Source organism: Scyliorhinus canicula, chromosome 2, assembly GCF_902713615.1.
Source record: "Scyliorhinus canicula chromosome 2, sScyCan1.1, whole genome shotgun sequence".
NCBI lineage: Eukaryota > Metazoa > Chordata > Chondrichthyes > Carcharhiniformes > Scyliorhinidae > Scyliorhinus > Scyliorhinus canicula.
Window position 1 is genome coordinate 240,807,355 of NC_052147.1, and position 21,771 is coordinate 240,829,125.

A 21,771-nucleotide genomic window follows, 5' to 3' on the forward strand; every position below is an offset into this window, starting at 1 on the left:
TGACCCCTCTAATCCTGTCCAGAACAATGTATTTTTTTAAATTGTTAGATCACGCCCTTCATGTCAATCAATGTGCCATTCATTTTTTTTTAAGCACCAAACAGACTGAACAGCTCTCAGGTATTTTTTCAATCGTTTGGAGTATGAATCTTCAGTGCATTCTTAGTGGCTTCAATATAAGGGTGGATTCTTGCCAAAATGACAGGGGTCCCAGCTGCTGACTGGAGAGCTGGTAAGAGCCCCGCGTCACTTCTTTCCAGGAAGGCTGCCTCATCAAGTGTCAATTAAACACTGAGCAGGCCAATGGACTAAGGACCCCAGGGGTGGGGTGGGGGGAAGTCCTGTCCTCTGATTGGCTATGAACTCCATTGAATGGCAGTGCTACTGGTTGCTATGAGACAGCATGGATTTGTGAAGGGAAGGTTGTGCCTCACAAACGTGATCAAGTTTTTTGAGGAGGTGACAAAAATGATTGATCTGGGAAGGGCGGTGGATGTTGTTTACATGGACTTCAGTAAAACCTTTGAAAAGGTGCCTCATGGAAGACTGGTACAAAAGGTGAAGTCATATGGGATCAGAGATGAGGTGGTAAGATGGATACATAACTGGCTCGGTCACAGAAGGCAAAGGGTAGCAGTTGAAGGGTGTTTCTCTGAATGGAAGGTTGTGACGAGTGGTATTTTACAGGGATTGATGCTTGGGCCTCTGTTGTTTGTGGTGTACACAAACGATTTGGAGGAAATGTAGCCGGTCTGATTTGCAAGTTCGCGGATGACACCAAGGTTGGTGGAGTGGCAGATAGTGTTGAGGATTGTCAGAAGATACAGCAGGAGATAGATAGATTGGAGACTTGGGCAGAGAAATGACAAATGGAGTTTAATCCGTACAAATGTGAGGTAATTCATTTTGGTAGGTCTAACACAGAGGAGAAATATACCGTAAATGGTAAAACTCTCAGGACTATAAAAAGTCAGAGAGATCTGGGCGTGCAGGTCCACAGATCTTTGAAGGTGGCAGCACAAGTGGACAAGGTAGTCACGAAAGCATACAGAATGCTTGCTTTCATTGGACGTGGCATCGAGTATAAAAGCTGGCAAGTCATGCTACCTTGAGTATAAAACCTTGGTAAGGCCGCACTTGGAATATTGCGCACAATTCTGGTCGCCATACTACCAGAAGGATGTGGAGGATTTGAAAAAGGTGCAGAGGAGGTTTACCAGGATGTTGCCTTGTCTGGAGGGTGTTAGCTATGTGGAGAGGCTGAATCGTATCAGACTGTTTTAATTAGAAAAACGGAGGTTGAGGGGTGACCTGATAGAGGTCGACAAGATTATGAGGGACATGGATAGAGTAGATGGGCAGTCACCAGGGGGCATAGGTTTAAGTTCCATGGGGCTAAGTTTAGAGAAGTGCGAGGCAGGTTTTTTTACGCAGAGGGTGGCGAGTGCCTGTAGCGCGTTGCCAGGGGAGGTTGTGGAAGGAGATACATTAACGACATTCAAAAGGCATCTTGACAAACACATGGATAGGATGGGTATAGAGGGATACGGCACAAGGAAGTGCTGAGGGTTTTGGCAAAGGTTGGTATCATGACCGGAACAGGCTTGGAGGGCCAAGGGGCCTGTTGTTGTGCTGTATTGTTCTTTGTTCTATCAGTACGACACTCACGTTAGGCCTAGGATCAGCACTCGATCCATGGGGAAGGGAGTGGAGTCTTGGAGGAGGGGAGAGCAGCAAGAGCAAGGTGTGGCTCTCAGCTGGACCCCATTTCCCAATGCTTGGTTCCATGATTAGTTACTGAGTGCCTTTCAATGAGGGATCTCTCCACCAGCCCGGGAAGCCTGTGAGCAAACATAACAGTTTCCCGGCCGCCGTTAGGCTATTGGTAATTGGCCACTTTAGGGGTCTCAAATGCAGCAGGACAGGAAGGCAGCGGGACGCCCACCCACCTGCTTAAATGCCTCCTCTTCACAAAACACACTATGGGGAGGGCACAGGTTTCCTCCCTCAGACACTATTACAACATATGAGCAGAGCTACTTTACAATGAACACAATCAGTGCTAAATCTAAAGTTTTGATAAGATTTACCTGGATTTATGGGCTAACAGAAGGCAATATTAGAATATACGCTTCAATTTTATTGGTACATTTGGAGATGTACAGTATAATTGGATAAATCTGGAATTCCGATGCGTAACCTTGGGCGGGATTCTCCGACCCCCTGCCGGATCGGAGAATCGCCGGGCCACGGCGTGAATCGTGAATCCTGCCTCGCCGCGCCGACGGCGGCTGCCGAATTCTCCGGCGGCGGTTTTTTGCTTGGGGCAGGGATCACGTCACGCTGGTCGGGGGCCGTTGGCAGTGGCCCGCCCCCCCCCCCCCAGCGATTGTCCGGGCCCCGATGGGCAGCTACCCGTTTTCGGCCAGTCCCGCCAGCGTGAAATACACAAGGTCCATACCGGCGGGACCTGGCTCTGAGGGTGGCCTGTGGAGTCCTCAGGGGGATGTGGGGGGATCCGGCCCCAGGGGGGGCCCCCCACAGTGGCCTGGCCCGTGATCAGGGCCCACTGATCTGTGGGCGGGCCTGTGCTGTGGGGGCACTCTTTCCCTCCACGCCGGCCTCTGTAAAGCTCCGCCATGGCCGGCGCGGAGAAGAACCCCCCTGCGCATGCGCAGGAATCACGCCAGTGGTTCAGCGCATGCGCCAGAACACATTGGCGCTCCCGCGCATGCGCTAACTCACGCCAGCTGGCAGAGGCCCTTCGGCACCGGTTGACATGGCGCCAACCATTCCAGCGCCGGCCTAGCCCCCGGAAGTGCAGAGGATTCCGCAACTTCTGGGCGGCCCGACGCCAGAGTGGTTCACGCCACTCTTCGGCACCGGTACGTCCCGCCCGCCGGTTGGGGGAGAATCCCGGCTCTTGTTCTGTAATTTTCTTTGTAGTTTACCCCGGATCTTTGTAAATTTACCCAGCAATAAATAATGTGTCAGTTGACTATAAACTGGACAATATTATACTAATTACAAGCATGTATATGGCATATAAATATTGTATGTATGCATAAATATTGTACATATAAATAAAGAAATCAACACACATAAAATATATACACAAAATATAATTGCAAATTTTGTGTCATTTAACACATCTTAATAAATGTTTTCCAGACTACTTTCTCTTGAACATACGGAATGTTGATGCTGCAGAACTAATATTTCAGTTTTGGGGAAGGGTGGGCTGATTTTAAGCATTCTCACACCACATCTAATATTATTAGATGCAACGTAAAACTATGAGCTGGATTTTCATTCTCACACTGTGTAACAGGGGTCAGTGCTGTGGGAAATCATAGAATCCCTACAGTGCTGGTCTGACTCTATGAAAATTGTGGAGGACCAGGACCTGCCTATCCCCTCAATGGAGCTGGTCAGATTTGGTGTTTTCGGGCCTGTGGCCTGAACCAGCCAGCAATTTTAAAAGATACTCCTGAAAATCAAAAGCTCTTAAGAACGCAGTTCGGTAATCCCGGAATTAGGACCAGTCCACCATATTTAGAAAGCTCATGAGTCATCCCAATTTGGCAAAAATAAAAATCAGCCCTCTGTCTACCCTGCACAAATAATGTGCTTCAGCAAATCCTTACTCGGACTGTCCGTACTGAACAACTGCAAAAAAGATGTTACATCTCGCATGTTGATTTAGTGCATGTTGGTGCCAAATTAATATATTATTTTTAAATTTAGAGCACCCATTCATTTTATCTAATTAAGGGGCAATTTAGCGTGGCCAATCCACCTACCCTGCACATCTTTGGGTTGTGTGGGCGAAACCCACGTAAACACGGGGAGAATGTGCAAACTCCACACAGACACTGCCCAGAGCCGTGAGGCAGCAGTGCTAACTACTCCGCCACCGTGCTATCCACTCCAAATTAATATTAATATTGTACCCTAGGTCTAATCTAAGCAGAATTTCAAATGTCGCTCCCCAAATTCACTTCAGGTAGGGCTCTGAGAAACATAGGTGAATTAATACACAAATCACAGATATGGAAATGCAGCTAAAATATATCACAACTAATGTGAACCTTCCCAGATTGTGCAAGTAGTTCCAAGAATGGAAGATTAATTTCTTAGGCATTTGTGACAAACCCAGGAGAAAGTCCAGAAGACATACTTATTTCAAATAGTGATCTTCAAAATGGAGCTAAAAATCTGGACTGAACTTTTACAAAGCAGACTTTTTATAAACACAAATACTAAGGCGACTTGAGATCACAGTCAAAGATGGCTACTGCAATTTGCATTACTTCATATTCAACATTTCAATCTATTGAAATGAGGATGGCAAGTACGGAAAACCCAAAGACAATTAGGTTAAATTCCTGGGCCCACCTGCCATGTGAATGATCATGGGAGGGATGAACAATTTGACAGACAGGGATTTCTGGTCTCAGAGCGGGCATGACCGGAAAAATCACACCCAATGTCTCCTTGGGAATGCAAGGACTCGCATCTCCTGTCCCATGAATAAGGCATCATTTTTTTTTTAAAAATCTTTATTGGCTGAAGTAGGCTTACATTAACACTGCAATGAAGTTACTGTGAAAAGCCCCCAGTCGCCACATTCCGGCGCCTGTTTGGGTACACAGAGGGAGAATTCAGAATGTCCAAATTACCCAACAGCACGTCTTTCGGGGGAGGAAACTGGAGCACCCAGAGGAAACCTACGCAGACACTGGGAGAACGTGCAGGCTCCGCAAAGACAGTGACCCAAACTGGGAATCGAACCTGGGACCCTGCCGTCGTGAAACACCAGTGCTAACCACTGTGCTGCTGTGCCGCCCGTGCAATAAGGCAATCAGCTGAGATAATGCCTGTTGGAGACAGACCTTGAAAACCAATCGCTTTGACAAGAAGGCCCAGGCATGTCTTAATCAAATTACACTTGGGATAGACGAACATTTACCTTATTTGGATACCCGGCAATTGAAGATGGAATGTCACATGCTAAGCGAACCCTCTGTATGGTTCAAGCACACACTTTCTCAGCAGAACTGGGAACAAAAAAGTGAGAAACTGAGAGAGATGATCCAAATGGGGTCCCTCCTCTCTCTCCAACCCACCTGGCAACCCGGTTAGCTGACTGTGACCATGCCCCTGCTGCAGAATTCAGCTCAGCTCTACCGTCTCCAGACAAACAACCAAATCAGCTGTCTACATCTTTAAATCAGAAGCATCATTACCACCAAATTTAGCCTCAAGCCAGTGGAGTCACCGAACTACAGACTGGAAATTGCTTTTACATTTTATGGACTCTAATTTGACCAACTATTTTTCCCCACTCTATAATCCATATTTTTGTGTCCATGCATGTGAAACTCCGAGTATTGCATTATTTTACTTTGATCAATTAAAACCAGTCCGATTGGTTCTTTTAGGATCACAGCACGTAAACAGATAAGTAACCACTAAATTCTCACGGATATGCTTTTCACACAAAAATAACATGGTGTTGTCAAATGAGGAGAGGAAGGAGAAAGGAGTCGATCGGCCCCCTCTTCACCTGATTGTAACACCACCTATTTCCACCTCTGTACCTTTGCCAGACTCTACACTTTTCTTAGTTTAACTATGTTGAAAACCCTCATCCATGTTTATGTCAGCTCTCAACTTGACTATTTCAACGCACTCTTGGTCAGCCTCCCACAGGTTACCCCCTCATCATCCAAAATTCTGCGCAATGCCCATGCAGTTCATCAATCAATCACCCGAATGCTCGCTGACACACACTGGCTCCTGATGATGCAAGACCACAATTTTAAAAGCTTCATCCTAGTTTTCAATTCCTCCATTTTTTTTTTTTAATTTAGAGTACCCAATTATTTTTTTTCCAATTAAGGTGCAATTTAGTGTGGCCAATCCACCTAACTTGCACATCTTTGGTTTGCGGGGGTGAAACCCACGCAGACACAGGGAGAATGTGCAAACACCACACGGACTGTGACCCAGGGCCGGGATTCAAACCAGGGTCCTCAGCGCCGCAATCCCAGTGCTAACCACTGCGCCACATGCCGCCCCTTCAATTCCTCCATGGCCTCACCCCTGCCCAACTCTGTAATTTCCTCCAATCCCACAATCCTCTGAGATATCTGTGCCCTTCTAATTCTGGGCTCTCGAGCACCTCCAATTTAAAACACTGCACTATTGACCATACGACCATAAGGCGCAGAAGCACAAGTACTCCATTCAACCCATTGAGTCTGACCCGCCATTCAATGAGATCTCTGGTCTGAAATGATAATGCTCAACTCCATTTTTCCACCTAATCCCCACAACCCTCGATTCCCTCACTGATTAAAAATCTGTCCATCTCAGCCTTGAACATACCTAACAACCCAGCCTCCATAGCCGTCTTTGGTAACGAATTCCAGAGATTCATTACCCCCTCCCCAAGAGAAGAAATTCCTTTTCATTTCTGTCTTAAATGGAAGAGCCCTTACTCTGCGAATATGCCCTCTGGTGTTAGATTCTCCCACAAGGGAAACAACCACTCAGCATCTAATTTTTTTATAAATTTAGGGTACTCAATTCATTTTTTCAAATTAAGGGGCAATTTAGCCTGGCCAATCCACCCAGCTTGCACATTTTTTGGGGGTTGTGGGGGCGAAACCCATGCAAACACGGGGGAGAATGTGCAAACTCCACACGGACAGTGACCCAGAGCCGGGATCGAACCTGGGACCTCGGCACCGTGAGGCCGCAGTGCTAACCCACTTAGCCACCGTGCTGCCCTCGCTCAGCATCTATTGATAATCACGCGTCAATTGCCAGGGCCCAAAGTTCTGAAATTCCCTTTGTAAATCTCTGCCTTCCCAGCTCTCTTTCCTCCTTTCAGACAATGCTTGAAACCTGTCACTTTAACCAAGCGTTTGGCTACCTGCCCCCATATTATCAGGGAAAGACTGTTTCTACTTGTTGGAGTTTCTAAATCTAGGGGCATAGTATAAAAATTAAGGCTCGGCCATTCATGAGAGATGTTACAAAGAACTTCTGCACTCAAAGGGTGGTAGAGGTTTGGAATTTGGAACTCTCTCCCACAAGCAATAGTTGAAGCTGGATCAGTTTGATGCGCGATCAATGAACACAGAAACGAAGGAGTAGTCCGAATCGAAGGCTTTAATCTACAAGAAGTGTGCCCAGCAGCTTGCGTACAGAAAGAACGATGGCTGCTGGGAAACACGGGTTCTTATACTCCGCCATGTAGACAGAGCTACCTTCCTCTCAACCAATGAGAAGACAACACTTGGGCCAATAGACAGCGAGCCTTCTACACCAATAGCAGCTCACACTCCCAGGTACCGTAGTACCTCTAGTTATACTACCACACAGTTGTTCATTTTAAATCCGAGATAGATTTAAGTTCGCCTTAAGGGGTTCATTACAGTAATTCAGTCGGAGGTGGCAGCCGTTCATCGACTTCTTCAAGGAAAACTGACCATTAGCAGGAGGGAGGGTGGAAATGGGGGAGGGAGGGGGGGGAGAGGGGAAGAATAAGGGCAGGGAATCTAATATATGGGTAGCTAAGAGTTAGGGCGGGGGGGGGGGGGGAAGTTGGGTATGTTATTGTGGGGTTTGTGTGCGAGCTAGACCATTGTTGTTTAGAATGTTAAAATGTTAAAATTATAAATGCCTCAATAAAATATTTTCTAAAAAATAAATCTGAGATAGATAAGGGGCTGGATTCTCCGATCCTGCAGATATGTCCACAGGATCCATCTGGTCTTACGACCAAAACGTCGGCGCCACCACTGCACCTATGTTCCCCCGGCTTTACCTGTGGTGGCTATGCCGTACAATATGGCGGCGGCCGTGTGTGGACCTGGCCTGCTAAAACCTGCCCCCTGTAACCCTCCTCGCCATGCCCTGACCACCTCTCACCAGTCCCCCCACACCCCGCCGAGTCCCCACTGCCAAAGGAACGTCTCCCCCCCCCCCTCATTCCCGTCAACTATGGCAGCGCTGGACACAACCCACCGTCGCCATGCGAGATCCCCGAAAATTATGAGGAGACGCGCCGCACACCATCGGGGACTCAGCCAACCGGGGTAGAGCATTGGGGTAGGGCCTCAGGTGATGTCCTGAGGCCATCCCGACAGCATGGGGCTTACTCCACGAGTACGCAGGTTTTGAGGGGGGGCAGAGAATCGAAAATACAGCGGCGACCCCGATTCGTAAAAATGGATTCTCTGGCCGATCACCAAACGCGATTTTGGCGTCGGGGATCGGAGAATCCAGCCCAAGATTTTTGTTAAGCAAAGATATTAAGGGATATGGAGTTAAGTCATTGATCAACCATGATCTCATTGAATGGCAGGGCAGGCTGAACGTTCTACTCCTGTCCTACGTTCCCTATATTTCCTGCTACTGTCATATTTTGTCTTATAAAGCCCCTGTGTAGCATCTTGGGATGTTTCATTATGTTAAAGGCACTATATAATTGCAAGTTGCGGTTATTGTTGTTGTTGGGGTAGAGCTGAACCAAATATTCCAGTCATGACATAACATCACACAAAAGATCAATTCAGTAAAAGTCAGTTGCTATGAATGCTTTTGATTTCTATTACATTGAAAATACAAGTATTATATCACTGCAGTTAAAAGTCCATATTAACCAAAAGTAGTATTACTGTCTCCCTCAGTCAACTTAAACTCCATTAAGCTATCCAGTGTTTGATTCTTGACAAAATTAATGTCATTTTTTATATCACATGAGCATTTGTTCCAGGCACCATGACAAGATTCTTCCCCAGATTGATTCTGTATTACTATAAATAATGATGCCTCACGAAAAACAAAAGTGAACATTCTTGCCGACAATCGATCATAACAGCAAATATAGCCTACGGCCATACTAGTCTGAAAACGCCCGATCTCGTCTGATAACAGCAAATATCATTTTCTCCTCACTGCACTTTTTAAAAAACTTTCTCTTCTGAAAACAGTCATTCCTGAACTTGCAGTACCCTGTCAACCAAGTGTTTTCTTTCATGCGTGAGCCTAAACAGCCAGTCCGGAGATGCTATTTTATAATGGGGGTGCATCAGAGCTGAAATCGATCCCATTTTCATCAAACCCACACACAAATATTTTAAAGCAAGGAATTACTGGAGCCCTCTCTATCCCAGCTACACTGAAACCACTTGCAGCTGCCCTACTATCTGACATCAACAAACACAGAGCAGACTGGAAATTTAACCTGGCACATTCTAATCTGTATGGATCAATAAAACCGTGAGATAGACTTATCCATTCACCCCTAAACATTCTTGTGCTGTCCAAATCCCTCTTTGCTGTGTGAAGCATCACAAAGACACAAACTAAATTTAGTAAAATATGTTAATTTGGTGTACATTAGGATAGGAATTTTCGGTCCCGACAACAGCAGGCATCACCACCAGCGGGGCGAGAAAATGTGTGGCGGCTAAAACAAAAGTCAACTAACTTTTGGCTCCTCTCCAAATTTTCCCATCCCATCCTCAACAATGCCTGCTGCTGTCGGGACTGAATATTCCCGCCTTTAGCACTTTGTTCATCTCATAAACTAACAGCAGTAAGCTACATAGGATACATTAGAAACACTGCAAATTGGATTCCCCAACCCACACTTTCTGCAAAAGTAGCTCGTCTCTGGAAGACTGAGACCATGGAATTATCCTGAAATTTCAGTGGGTCAAATCAAATGAAACACACACACCATGATGCCTGTAGACTCCTAAAATCACCAAACCAATTTACAGCAAATAGTTCCAAATGTAAATACTTAGTGGTTTTGTTGATTCTCAACTCAATACATTGTGCTGTTTGCCAGGCTTTTCATATTCACATTTCCCTCTCCTATTTGGTTACTGATGGAACCATCAATTCACTAGACACGTGCTTTAAAATATGAACAGTGGTTTTAATCTACTTACAACAGAGCCAGCCTGTTCCGCATTGAACTCTCGATGAACTGAACGACTGGCTCTGAGCATTGGTATTTATACAGCAGTCCAGGGGGAGGAGTCGTGGGCGGAGCCAAGGGTGGAGCCCTGTACAAACTCCTATGCATTCCCAGTGCTACTCCCCCTAGTGGTCGGGCAATGCAACTGTGCTGACAAATGCATGGTCTCATGTATATACAATACAGTGTGAATTACGGAGTTACATTCACCACAGTTACTCAAATTTCACATCTTCTGTTACTTCTCCTTCCCCAAGTAGCAACTATTTTGATTTTGGTACGAGAATTCAATTCACATGACCCAAAATAGCTGCAAGGCACAAGTGCTATTATGGGATCTTTCCTTGTAACCGCCCTTGACTGGATTCCATATTGATGATACAAGTGAAGGAGAATCCTTCTTTGCGCGTCACAATGACATTCATTGCATTCTGATAAAGGTTGCAGCCAAAATGTGAAATTGCTTTTTACATTGGGATGCCAACTAACCGTGTGTGTGTGTACTCCCAGCCTTTTCTATTGCTGTTAATCGTCTGGTTTTATTTATAATTTCTCGTGAGTTTTTAAAATTAGACTTTCTTTTAAGAAAGCATATAATTACGTGCCAACAAGATCGCGTTCCATGAACTTGAGTCTATACATTTTCAATTTTTATATACATAGTAATATTTTACACAGGCTAGGATGGAGCTAAAGGTTTATAATGTAAATGCGGATTAGGAAATACCGAGAATAAAAGGCCATGGAGAGCAAACTGTGATGTTTTCCACATGGTCAGTGCTCCAGAGACATCTAAACTAGCCTTGGGCAAACTTAGCTTTTTTCTCTGCAAGAAGCACCGAGGTCAAGGCCTCGCTTATGTACGGTAGTAAGGAGGAGAAGTTCAAGAATACTATCTGCCAGCTTGATTATGCTGATTGCAACCCACTGCTTTCATGCAGAGATAGATACATACTGACATCAGTTCTTAAGTCCTTTGTTCATGGTGTCTGATAAATCATATTTAAAGCTATGTCTGGAGCATTGAAATTACTGGAACCTTTCAGAGTCAACTAGTTTGTCACTTTTTATTAAGAAAAATGATTAATAACTCTATTCAACAATCACCAATGCCACTCAAAATGTTCGCTCTGCTTTTAAATCCTTTTTGTGAAAAAGCACCAACTATCAAGTAGAGATTTCGGCTGAATGACAAACCTCAATTTAACCAATCTAAAATCTCTGCTTTTCTCAAATGGTTCTGAGATTTTTTTTTTAGATCAACGAATGATGTTTTTGAAAAATGATTTTTTTTCAAATCTATATAAATGACTTGGATATTGAAATGCCGAGTAAAATTTCCTGATGATATCTACCTCGAAGGTATGGCAAACAGTGAGGGTGGTATCAATGGATTGCAACAGGGCACAGACAGGTTGGCAGAATGGGCAGACAAGTGGCAGTTGGAATTTAATACAAGGAAGAGTGAAATTATGCATTTGGGCAGAAAGGAAAGGCAGAGGAAATACAAAATTAATGGCACAGTTCTAAAGGGTGTACAGGGACAGAGGGGCCTGGGGTTTAGTGTGCATAGATCTTTGAAGCTGGTAGGACACATTAAGTGAGTGGTTAGCAAATCATGTGATCCTGGGATTCATAAATCATTGTATTAAGTACAAAAGCAGGGAAGTAATGCTGAACCTTAATAAAGCTCTGATTGGGTCATAATTAGAGCATTGCATCCAGCACTCGGTCACCCCCCTTTGGAAGGATGTGAGGGTCTTTTTGAGAAGGTGCAGAGAAGATTTACCAGAACTGCTTCAGGCAAGAGGGATTTTAGCTCGAAGGCTAGGTTGAAGATGCTGGGGTTATTCACCCGAGTAGATTAACTGTGGCATAGTGGTAATGTTACTGGGCTAGCAATCAAGAGATCAGGACAAATAGTCTTGAGCTATAAATTCAAATCCTACTGCAGCAACTGAAGAACTTTCAGACAATGGAGTTTCCATGCACCTGCTTCTCTTGTCTTAACGGAGGTGGTGGCGTGGTGGTATTGTCACTGAACTAGTAATCCAAGACCAGGATAACACTCTGGTGACCCCAGCAAGGCAGATGGTGAAATTTAAATACAATAAATACTTGGAATTAAAAGCCTAATAATAACCATAAAATCATTGCTGATTATTGCAAAGACCTATCTAGTTCACTAACGTCCTGTAGGGACGGAAATCTGTCGTCCATTCTTGGTCTGGCCCACATGTTACTCCAAGCCCACAGACCACCCCCCCCCCCCCCCCCCCCCCGTTCCACCACATTCGAGGCAGCAATATTGTCTGCTGAGGGTCAGCTCCTGTGTCAAAGGCCCCAGTCAGTCAGAGCTGGCTCCTACACTGAGTGACCATACACATATGGCAGCCATGTAGCTGCCACAAGCATAGGAACAGTGACTAACAATAAACAGTTATGCGATTATGGGAGAAGAAAGGATGGTGTGAGGGATAAATCTGTGTAATATGCTTTGAAGAGATATCAGCACAGCATCACGAAGGGAAATGTGACTTAGCTTCACTTTTGCTTTGAGCTTTATATCTATGCACAACTGTTCTCATGTGTCTAGTCTTAACAAATCAACTAACATGTTTATTACCCTTTCAATCACTTTTCAATCGCTCCTACATCAACAACAAGAGCAACCAGCTGCAGTGACAGAAGGACAGCCCTGCGCCTCTGAGGGGGGAGTGGATCACAGAGGATGCACCTCATATCATTCCTTCGCAACCTCCACTTGTACACATACACTCACATCAGTGGGTATTCACACGTGAGGATCTCAACCAGGATGGCAGACCACAGGCAGCTGATGCGGGACTGTGGGAGACAAGGGCAACGCTGAGCTTCTTGCTGATGACACTCCACTGCAGTCATCAAAAAGGCAGTTGATGCTGGAGCTGCAGCTTGAGGTTTGGCAGCATCTGGTAGAGATTCCAGAGGTTATGCGCACCCAGGCCCAGATGTTGGAGCAGTCAATCTATACCAGGAGTGTTGCCATGTCTCTGGTATTCTCGATGTGGAGATGCCGGCGTTGGACTGGGGTGAGCACAGTAAGAAGTCTTACAACACCAGGTTAAAGTCCAACAGGTTTGTTTCAAACACGAGCTTTCGGAGCACGGCTCCTTCTTCAGGTGAATCTGAAGAAGGAGCCGTGCTCCGAAAGCTCGTGTTTGAAACAAACCTGTTGGACTTTAACCTGGTGTTGTAAGACTTCTTACTGGTATTCTCCAACAAGGGATTGGCAACCTTTATAGAAAATCACTCGAGTGTGTCCTGAAAAGGTAGAGGAGCAGCTGCCTGCAGCATCTGGATTCTCGAAACAATGAACGCTCACAGACCTGAAATGCTAACTCTGTTTCTCTCTCTGAAGATATTGCCTGATCTGCTGAGTATTTCCAGCATTTTGTTTTTATTTCGGCTTTCCAGAATTTGCAGCTTTGCACCCGTTTGAAATGTTTGTGTGTCGTAGATTTCTCTCTCTCTTGGTATCCCTTGACACCTGGTCTGCGGACCCTGGGGCTTGGCAGCATCCTGTTCAGCTGGGTTAGCATCCCACTCCATATCCTCATTCTCAGAGAAGGCATCAGCTCCAATATGTCCTCATTGTTCAAAGCATTCCCCCTCAAACCAGATTGTGCAGAGCAGGCCACCACAATATGCAAAATCCTTAATGGGCAAAGGCATCTGAACATTACCTTCAGAAGTCCCATGGCCCTCTCAATGACTCCTCCAGTTGTTCCTCTGCATCTGTCCACGGGTTCCATACAGGCATCAGGAGCTGTGCCTTTAGTGGGAGTCCTTGCCAGCCAGTATTCATCCTAGAATGCACATGGTGGGGCCTGAAAAGGTTAGGCACCTGAGACTGTGCAGTTTCCTTGCAACCTTTCATAGATCTGAAGGATCTGATGGTGCAGACCAATTGCATTGAGCGGGAGGAGGCACTGGTTAGTCTATGGATTAGTATTGATGACCACTTGTGCAGTCCATCACACCCTGAGCCTGGGGGAATCCAGCAATGGTCCTGAACCTTATAACCTTCTCAGCCGGACTTTCTAGATTGGTGAGAAATCACAGCCACTGGCGAGCCCTCTTGAACATGACATTAGTGACCAGCTACTGCAGTGATGAACTGCAGACTGGGCTAATGGTAAGATTCTTGGTAGTGTGGACGAGCAGAGAGATCTCGGTGTCCATGTCCATAGATCCCTGAAAATTGCCACCCAGGCTGAGAGGGTTGTTAAGAAGGCATACGGTGTGTTAGCTTTTATTAGCTCCCAAAAATACACAAGGCCAACACACCAGGCCGTCCTATCGTTTCAGGCAATGGGACCCTGTGTGAGAACCTCTCTTGCCACATCGAGGACATCTTGAAACCCATCGTACAAGGTACACCCAGCTTCTGTCGCGACACGACGGACTTCCTACAGAAACTCAGCACCCATGGACCAGTTGAACCAGGAACATTCCTCGTCACAATGGATGTCTCGGCACTCTACACCAGCATCCCCCATGACGACGGCATTGCTGCAACAGCCTCAGTCCTCAACACCGACAACTGCCAATCTCCAGACGCAATTCTGCAACTCATCCGTTTCATTCTAGACCACAACGTCTTCACCTTCGACAACAAATTCTTCATCCAGACGCACGGAACAGCCATGGGGACCAAATTTGCACCTCAATATGCCAACATCTTCATGCACAAGTTTGAACAGGACTTCCTCACCACACAGGACTTTCAACCGATGCTATACACCAGATACATCGATGACATTTTTTTCCTTTGGACCCACGGCGAGACATCACTGAAACGACTACACGATGACATCAATAAGTTCCATCCCACCATCAAACTCACCATGGACTATTCTCCAAATTCAGTTCCATTCTTGGACACACTCGTCTCCATCAAGGACGGTCACCTCAGCACCTCGCTTTACCGCAAGCCCACAGATAATCTCACGATGCTCCACTTCTCCAGCTTTCACCCGAAACACATTAAAGAAGCCATCCCCTATGGACAAGCCCTCCGTATACACAGGATCTGCTCAGACAAGGAGGAGCGCAACAGACACCTACAGATGCTGAAAGATGCCCTCGTACGAACGGGATATGGCGCTCGACTCATTGATCGACAGTTCCACCGCGCCACAGCAAAAAAACCGCACCGACCTCCTCAGAAGACAAACACGGGACACCACTGACAGAGTACCCTTCGTCGTCCAGTACTTTCCTGGGGCGGAGAAACTACGACATCTTCTTCGCAGCCTCCAACACATCATCAGCGAGGATGGACATCTTGCCAAGGTCATCCCCACACCCCCACTACTGGCCTTCAAACAACCGCGCAACCTCAAACAAACCATTGTTTGCAGCAAATTACCCAGCCTTCAGAACAGCAACCACAACACCACAAAACCCTGCCAGGGTAATCTCTGCAAGACATGCCAGATCATCGACATGGACACCACCATTACACGTGGAAACACCACCCACCAGGTACGCGGCGCATACTCGTGCGACTCGACCAATGTAGTCTACCTCATACGCTGCAGGAAAGGATGTCCCGAAGCGTGGTACATTGGCGAGACCATGCAGACACTGCGACAACGAATAAACGGGCATCGTGCGACTATCAACAGGCAGGACTGTTCCCTTCCAGTTGGGGAACACTTCAGCAGTCAAGGCCATTCAGCCTCTGATCTCCGGGTCAGCATTCTACAAGGAGGCCTTCAGGAGACGCGACAACGCAAAATTGCTGAGCAAAAACTTATAGCTAAGTTCCGCACGCATGAATGCGGACTCAACCGGGATCTGGGATTCATGTCGCATTACATTCGGCCCCCACCAACAAGCCTGGACTTGCAGAGGCCTACCGACTGAACTGGCTTGGGACAATTCACACCTCTTTAACCTGGAGTTACCTCTCTCTCTGCATCTTTGATGATTTGATTGCCTGCAGGTGCTCGCATTCCGGGGCATCTCTGACTGTGTCTATATAAACATTTCTGGAACAAGCCTTTCCATTCACCTGAAGAAGGAGCCGTGCTCCGAAAGCTCGTGTTTGAAACAAACCTGTTGGACTTTAACCTGGTGTTGTAAGACTTCTTACTGTGCTCACCCCAGTCCAACGCCGGCATCTCCACATCTTAGCTTTTATTGGTAGAGGAATTGAGTTTCGGAGCCATTAGGTCATGTTGCAGTTGTCCAAAACTCTGGTGCGGCCGCATTTGGAGTATTGTGTGCAGTTCTGGTCGCCACTGTAGCCACCTAAAATGGACACTGGACTAACAAGATGGAGAATTGCTAAGACTGCAGGGAAAAAGCAGTTCAGCCAAGACAGCAGTCTGCAAAGACTGATTAGCATTTTGCAAGCAGCAAAACCAGTTTCTGGCCAGGTGCAAGATCTCAAACCAAAGGTGTTAATAGCAAAACGCTTTGCATATTAATAAGGCAATCCAGATCTGGGCACACACAATGGCAACATTTGGGTTTTGAATAGATACTTTAAGTGGATGTCCAGACAGAGCGGCACCAGAGGTATCCACCACAAAAGACCATAGAGACCGCCCCCTCCATCGAGGAGAGACCCTCAGATTGGGGAATTAATAAGACATCGATTGAGATTTGATCCAATCGATACCTGAAGGTGAAAGCCCGCCCCAAAAGAGGCACGGACATTGGGGCCCTATAAAGATAGACCCCCACACATGGTCCTGTCTGTTTGTGCTCCGGCTTGAGCTGTTGTTTCGTGCTCCGGCTTTGACCAAGAACTTCGACCTGTATCCTGACTCCAGCCGTTGAGCACCAGCCGCCGAACCGTAAGTGACAATACGACGCTCGCTACGCGAACCAGGCCCACTAGACCCCCAGCGACCAGCACACTCTCTGAAGGTTACAGACCAAGATCGGAACGAAGGCCTCGCTCCCTGACCTTGCCTGTTCCTGTTTAGTTAAGTATTCTGATCGCTTAGTTTAGTTATAGCTTAGTCCTTTAGCGTGTGCATGCGTATTTATTATATTTGTATAATAAATATTGATCGTTTGGAACTTACTAATCGGTGTATCGTTTTATTACTTTGAACCTGACCTTGGAATATTTGCGAGGTGTCTAGATACGGCACCTGGCGACTCCCGAGCTGAAAATACATACATAGAGCCTAGCAGTGTTAAGCACACGGCCTTTAAACGGAGGCATGTTAATACACTCCAATAAACGCGAATTACACTCAAGTAAAACGTGCAACACCACATTATAGGAAGGATGTGGAAGCATTGGAAAGGGTACAGAGGAGATTTACAAGAATGTTGCCTGTATGGAGGGAAGATCATATGAGGAAAGGCTGAAGGACTTGAGGCTGTTTTCATTAGAGAGAAGGTTAAGAGGTGACTTAATTGAGACGTACAAGATGATCAGAGGATTAGATAGGGTGGACAGTGAGAGCCTTTTTCCTCGGATGGTGATGTCCAGCACGAGGGGACATAGCTTTAAATTGAGGGGAGATAGATATAGGACAGATGTCATAGGTAGGTTCTTTACTCAGAGAGTTGTAAGGACGTGGAATGCCCTGCCTGCAACAGTAGTGGACTCGCCAACACTAAACGCATTCAAATGGTCATTGGATAGGCATATGGACGATAAGGGAATAGTGTAGAGGGACTTTAGAGGGGTTTCACAGGACGGCGCAACATCGTGGCCCGGTGGGAATCCCCTTATGCAAATATGAGACCTCCTCGTCTTTGCCCCCTGCCTGCCTCATCTTCCTGTTTCTCCACTGGTTATTGCTGCCCTCCTGCTTGTGGCTGCAGCTCTCTCCGCCTCTGACGCTCATCCTCCCTGGAGGCTTCCGGGCCTGAGTGAATGAGGCCCATGGCAAATTAATGCACTCAGTTTTCAGCGCCTCACATTCCCTTTGCTCCACACACACAAATGCTAACTCCAAGAGAGCATTCCAATGGTTAGCTGTGCTAGTCACATTTATACCTGCTCCTGATTATACCTTTGTTGCCCACTCAGTTCAATTCTCCCTGTCAAGCCATGCTTGAAGCCAACACTGATCTGTAAGCCTCCACCTTGTTAAAACACACTGAAATGCAGTTGTTCCTGCGCACTTGACATAAAATTAGAAAACCATAGGAAAATAACAGTTATTTGTTTGTTTAACAGGCTTAATTACCTTCCTGCCATGATCCAGCTTAACGTCCCAGCCTGGTTGCTTTCAGTAATATCCAGATGTGACATAAAAATGGTTGGGCTTCCTTTCCAAAGCTATTCACTATGATATGACCATTCCTCCTGGCTTTGTAGCCTGCCTCCAATGGGCTGGTAAAATCTAGACCTATGACTCTATGATGTTGCAAAATATACACAGGAACATACCACCAGAGTCCTCCAGATAAAACAGTTTACAGACCAGTAATGATGTCTATAGTGTGGAGCAATGTTAAGAATGCAAACAATTTTTGCTATTGGACACACGAATGCTGGCTGTTAGCTGTAATTAATGTAACTATGATAGGAATTCCACCGACCCACATACTTGAGCCTTTGCAAAAAATTATGCTCATGCATTTCTGCATTAAAATGTCATTCTAATTTTGATCCAAGAAAATATCTACATTCACTGAGATTTTTTAAAAATGTAACTTCCTATACACATCGGATTTCAAAACTTTATATATTGACAAACAAAATGATTGATTCCCTATCATGGGTACGGCTCTCCTCCTAATTTGATACAAGTGAATACGAGTCAGATATTGCAGTCATCCTAAATAGAAAAGTCAACTGGGAAAGCTGCTGCGTCAAGGAATGCTTGACAGGTGACCAGATGAATAACCGGGTTCTGGGCCAGATCTTTAGCGTGTTTACAGTAACGCGAGATAGACAGCAAATACAGTTCAGAAAGTAACTCCAAAAAGCAAGCTATTGGAAAGAAAGCTAAGGACAGTTTTAAAAGCACATTAGGTGGTGGATGAATAAGGCTAAAATCCAGCATCTCCTGCATATTGTTAAGACCGGGTGAGGAAGACTGAGCTTACTTTTTTCAGCCCCTTCTGTTGGTCGCAACAAAGGTTTTCAAACTTCTTGGCCGGGATTCTCCGAAGTCCCAGCGAAGTGTTGACGCCGGAGTCAACGGATCACCTGGCCCAGCAATTCACAGCTGTTCAGGGCTAGCACGGCACCGGAGAACTGTGCGCTGCTCCGGCCCTGAAAGGCGGCCCTGCACAACCGGCGTGAGTCCGCGCATGCGCGTGACGGCCATCTCCGCGCCGGCGCATGGGCGTGGTTGCCGTCCCGTGCCGGCGTGGAGAAACATGTCAGGGACTTCACAGCGGTGCGGAAGGAGGTAGGCTCCCACCAGATCATGGCCGCCCGCCGACTGGATGCCCCCGATAGTGGGCCTGGTACCCGTGGAGCCCCCCCCCCCCACCCCCACCCCCCCCCCACCCCCCCCCAACAGAGTGAGGATCTCCCCCTCCTCCCACCAGACGTCCACAGTGGCCGTGGGTCCGAGCTCCCGCCAGGTGGTAACAGGTCTACAGTGCAACTCATACAGAAACTTTTCAGAAGTGGTCAACGTCAAAGTATCAACCACAAGTGACCTGTGGTAGCCTGTAGCAATCCACGGGAGGCAGGAGTTCCGTCACCACACCAATATTTATTTACAATAACGATATTACAGGAGCAGCTACAAACAGTGCTGCTAGCAGTCCAGTCAACTTAAGACTGCTCACGAAGCCTACACAGGTGCTTATATGGGCCCCCTCAATGAGCTATCATTGAGGGAGCTCATACTCCAATTGGCCAACCAATAAAGCCAATTGGAGTTCATTACACCCCTCCCCCCTAAGGTCCGAGGAATTCCTGCCAGCTGGCATTCCTCTGAGCTTCTTCCTGCTCCTCATGTCTGGGTCTGTCACCTCTGTGTCGTCCGCCGGGTCGTTTGCTGAAGTGGGCGGGGTGTACCTTATTAGGTGCCCGTCTTTTCCTTGACGACCTCCTTGGAAGTTGTTCTTCCTCCTCCTCGGGGAGAGGTGTCGCGGCGGCCTCGTCGAGTGTGTCCATCTCCGACTCTGACGACTGGATGACGGGGTCTGGAGAAATTGCTCGGGGCTGGGGTATCCTTTCCGTCTGGGCTATCCCAGCTTGAGGCGGTCCTGCTTCGCCTGCCTCCAGATGTGGTTCCGCTGCCCTTATTTGGTCTAGGTGTTTCTTCAGCACCTTACCTCATATTGAAACCTCATAGGATATGGGCCCTGTTTGGGACTCTACCGTGCCTTTGACCCACGTTGGTCCATTCCCATAATTCTTGACCCAAACCGGTGCTCCCACCTGGAAATGTCACTGCTGCCGACTGTTATCATGCCCCCTGCGTGGGCCTCCTGTTGTTTCTCCACTTTCCCCGTTAAATTTGGGAAAAGGAGACTCAGCCTCGTTCGCAGCCGCCTTCCCATTAAGAGTTCAGCTGGCGGTATGCCCGTTGTGGAATGCGGTGTGGTCCTGTAATCAAACAGCCAGCGGGAGAGCTTTGTGTCTATTGACGCTGCCGGCTGCTTCTTGAGTCCCGCTTTAAGTGTCTGGACCGCTCTCTCTGCCAGGCCGTTGGTCGCTGGATGGTAAGGGGCCGTTTTGATGTGACGGACTCCGTTATCCTTCAGGAATTTTCCAAATTCCCCACTTGTGAATGCCGTTCCGTTGTCCGACACCAATACCTCCGGAAGTCCATGTGTTGCAAACGAGGCCCTGAGCTTTTCGATGGTTGATGCTGCGCTTGACGTGTTTACCAGGTGGACATCCAACCATTTGGAGCGGGCGTCCACTATCACCAAAAACATTGATCCCATGAAAGGGCCGGCGTGGTCAATATGCAGGCGGGTCCATGGTCTGCCTGGCCATTCCCACGGGTGCAATGGTGCCGCTGGTGGCACTCTTTGCCCCTGTTGGCACTCCTGGCACCGACGTACCAAGGCTGCTATGTCTGTGTCCAAACCTGGCCACCAAACGTAGCTTCGAGCTAGCATCTTAATTTTAGACACCCCTGGGTGTCCGTGATGTAACTCAGTTAAGATTGCCTGACGGCCCTGAGCTGGGACGATTACCCGGGCTCCCCATAATAGGATACTGTCTTCTACGGTTATTTGGTCCCTTCTGCTCCAGTATGGGTGCATCTGGGGCTCCACTGGTCTTTCCAGTTCCCCTGTTAGCAGTAAATGCTTCATCTTGGCTAAAACTGGGTCTTTTTGCATCCACAACCGAATATGTTGTACGTCTACTGGTAGGGTGTCCAAAAAATTTAGAGTCATTACTGTCTCCTCTACTTTTGGTATTTGTGGTGGAGTGTCTGGGAGGGGAAGTCTGCTCAAAGCATCTGCATGTGCTACTCGTGTTCCCGGTCTGTGCTCCAGAACGTATCTATATGCCACCAGTAGCAACACCCAGCGTTGGATTCTAGCTGATGCAATCGGGGGTATTGACTTGTCTTCTTTTAATAACCCTAATAACGGCTTATGGTCCGTCACTATGGTGAATTTCCGCCCGTACAGATACTGGTGAAATTTCTTTACTGCGAATATCACCGCCAGTCCTTCCTTCTCGATTTGGGCGTACTTCCTCTCAGCCATCGCCAAGGTCCTCGAAGCATAGGCTATTGGCCGTTCTTCCCATTTCCTTCCTCTATGGGCTAAGACGGCTCCTACCCCGTAGGGGGATGCATCACAAGTGACCACCAACT

General features: G+C 47.0%; 1 protein-coding gene across 8 annotated transcripts in view; it reads right to left on the reverse strand.

Moving 5' to 3' along the window:
- Nucleotides 1-21,771, reverse strand: part of nckap5l (NCK-associated protein 5-like) — an 837,372-nt gene that overhangs the window by 477,491 nt on the left and 338,110 nt on the right. The window contains exon 1 of one of the 8 annotated variants that reach the window (XM_038789869.1): nucleotides 18,214-18,239. The exons of 6 other annotated variants lie outside the window; for them this stretch is intronic. In XM_038789869.1, the coding sequence (XP_038645797.1) occupies nucleotides 18,214-18,224 (11 nt within the window). In that variant the 5' untranslated portion in view covers nucleotides 18,225-18,239. Of the gene's footprint in view, nucleotides 1-4,972; nucleotides 4,992-18,213; nucleotides 18,240-21,771 lie in introns of those variants that run through there. One more of the 8 variants, XM_038789873.1, reaches the window with a different exon arrangement.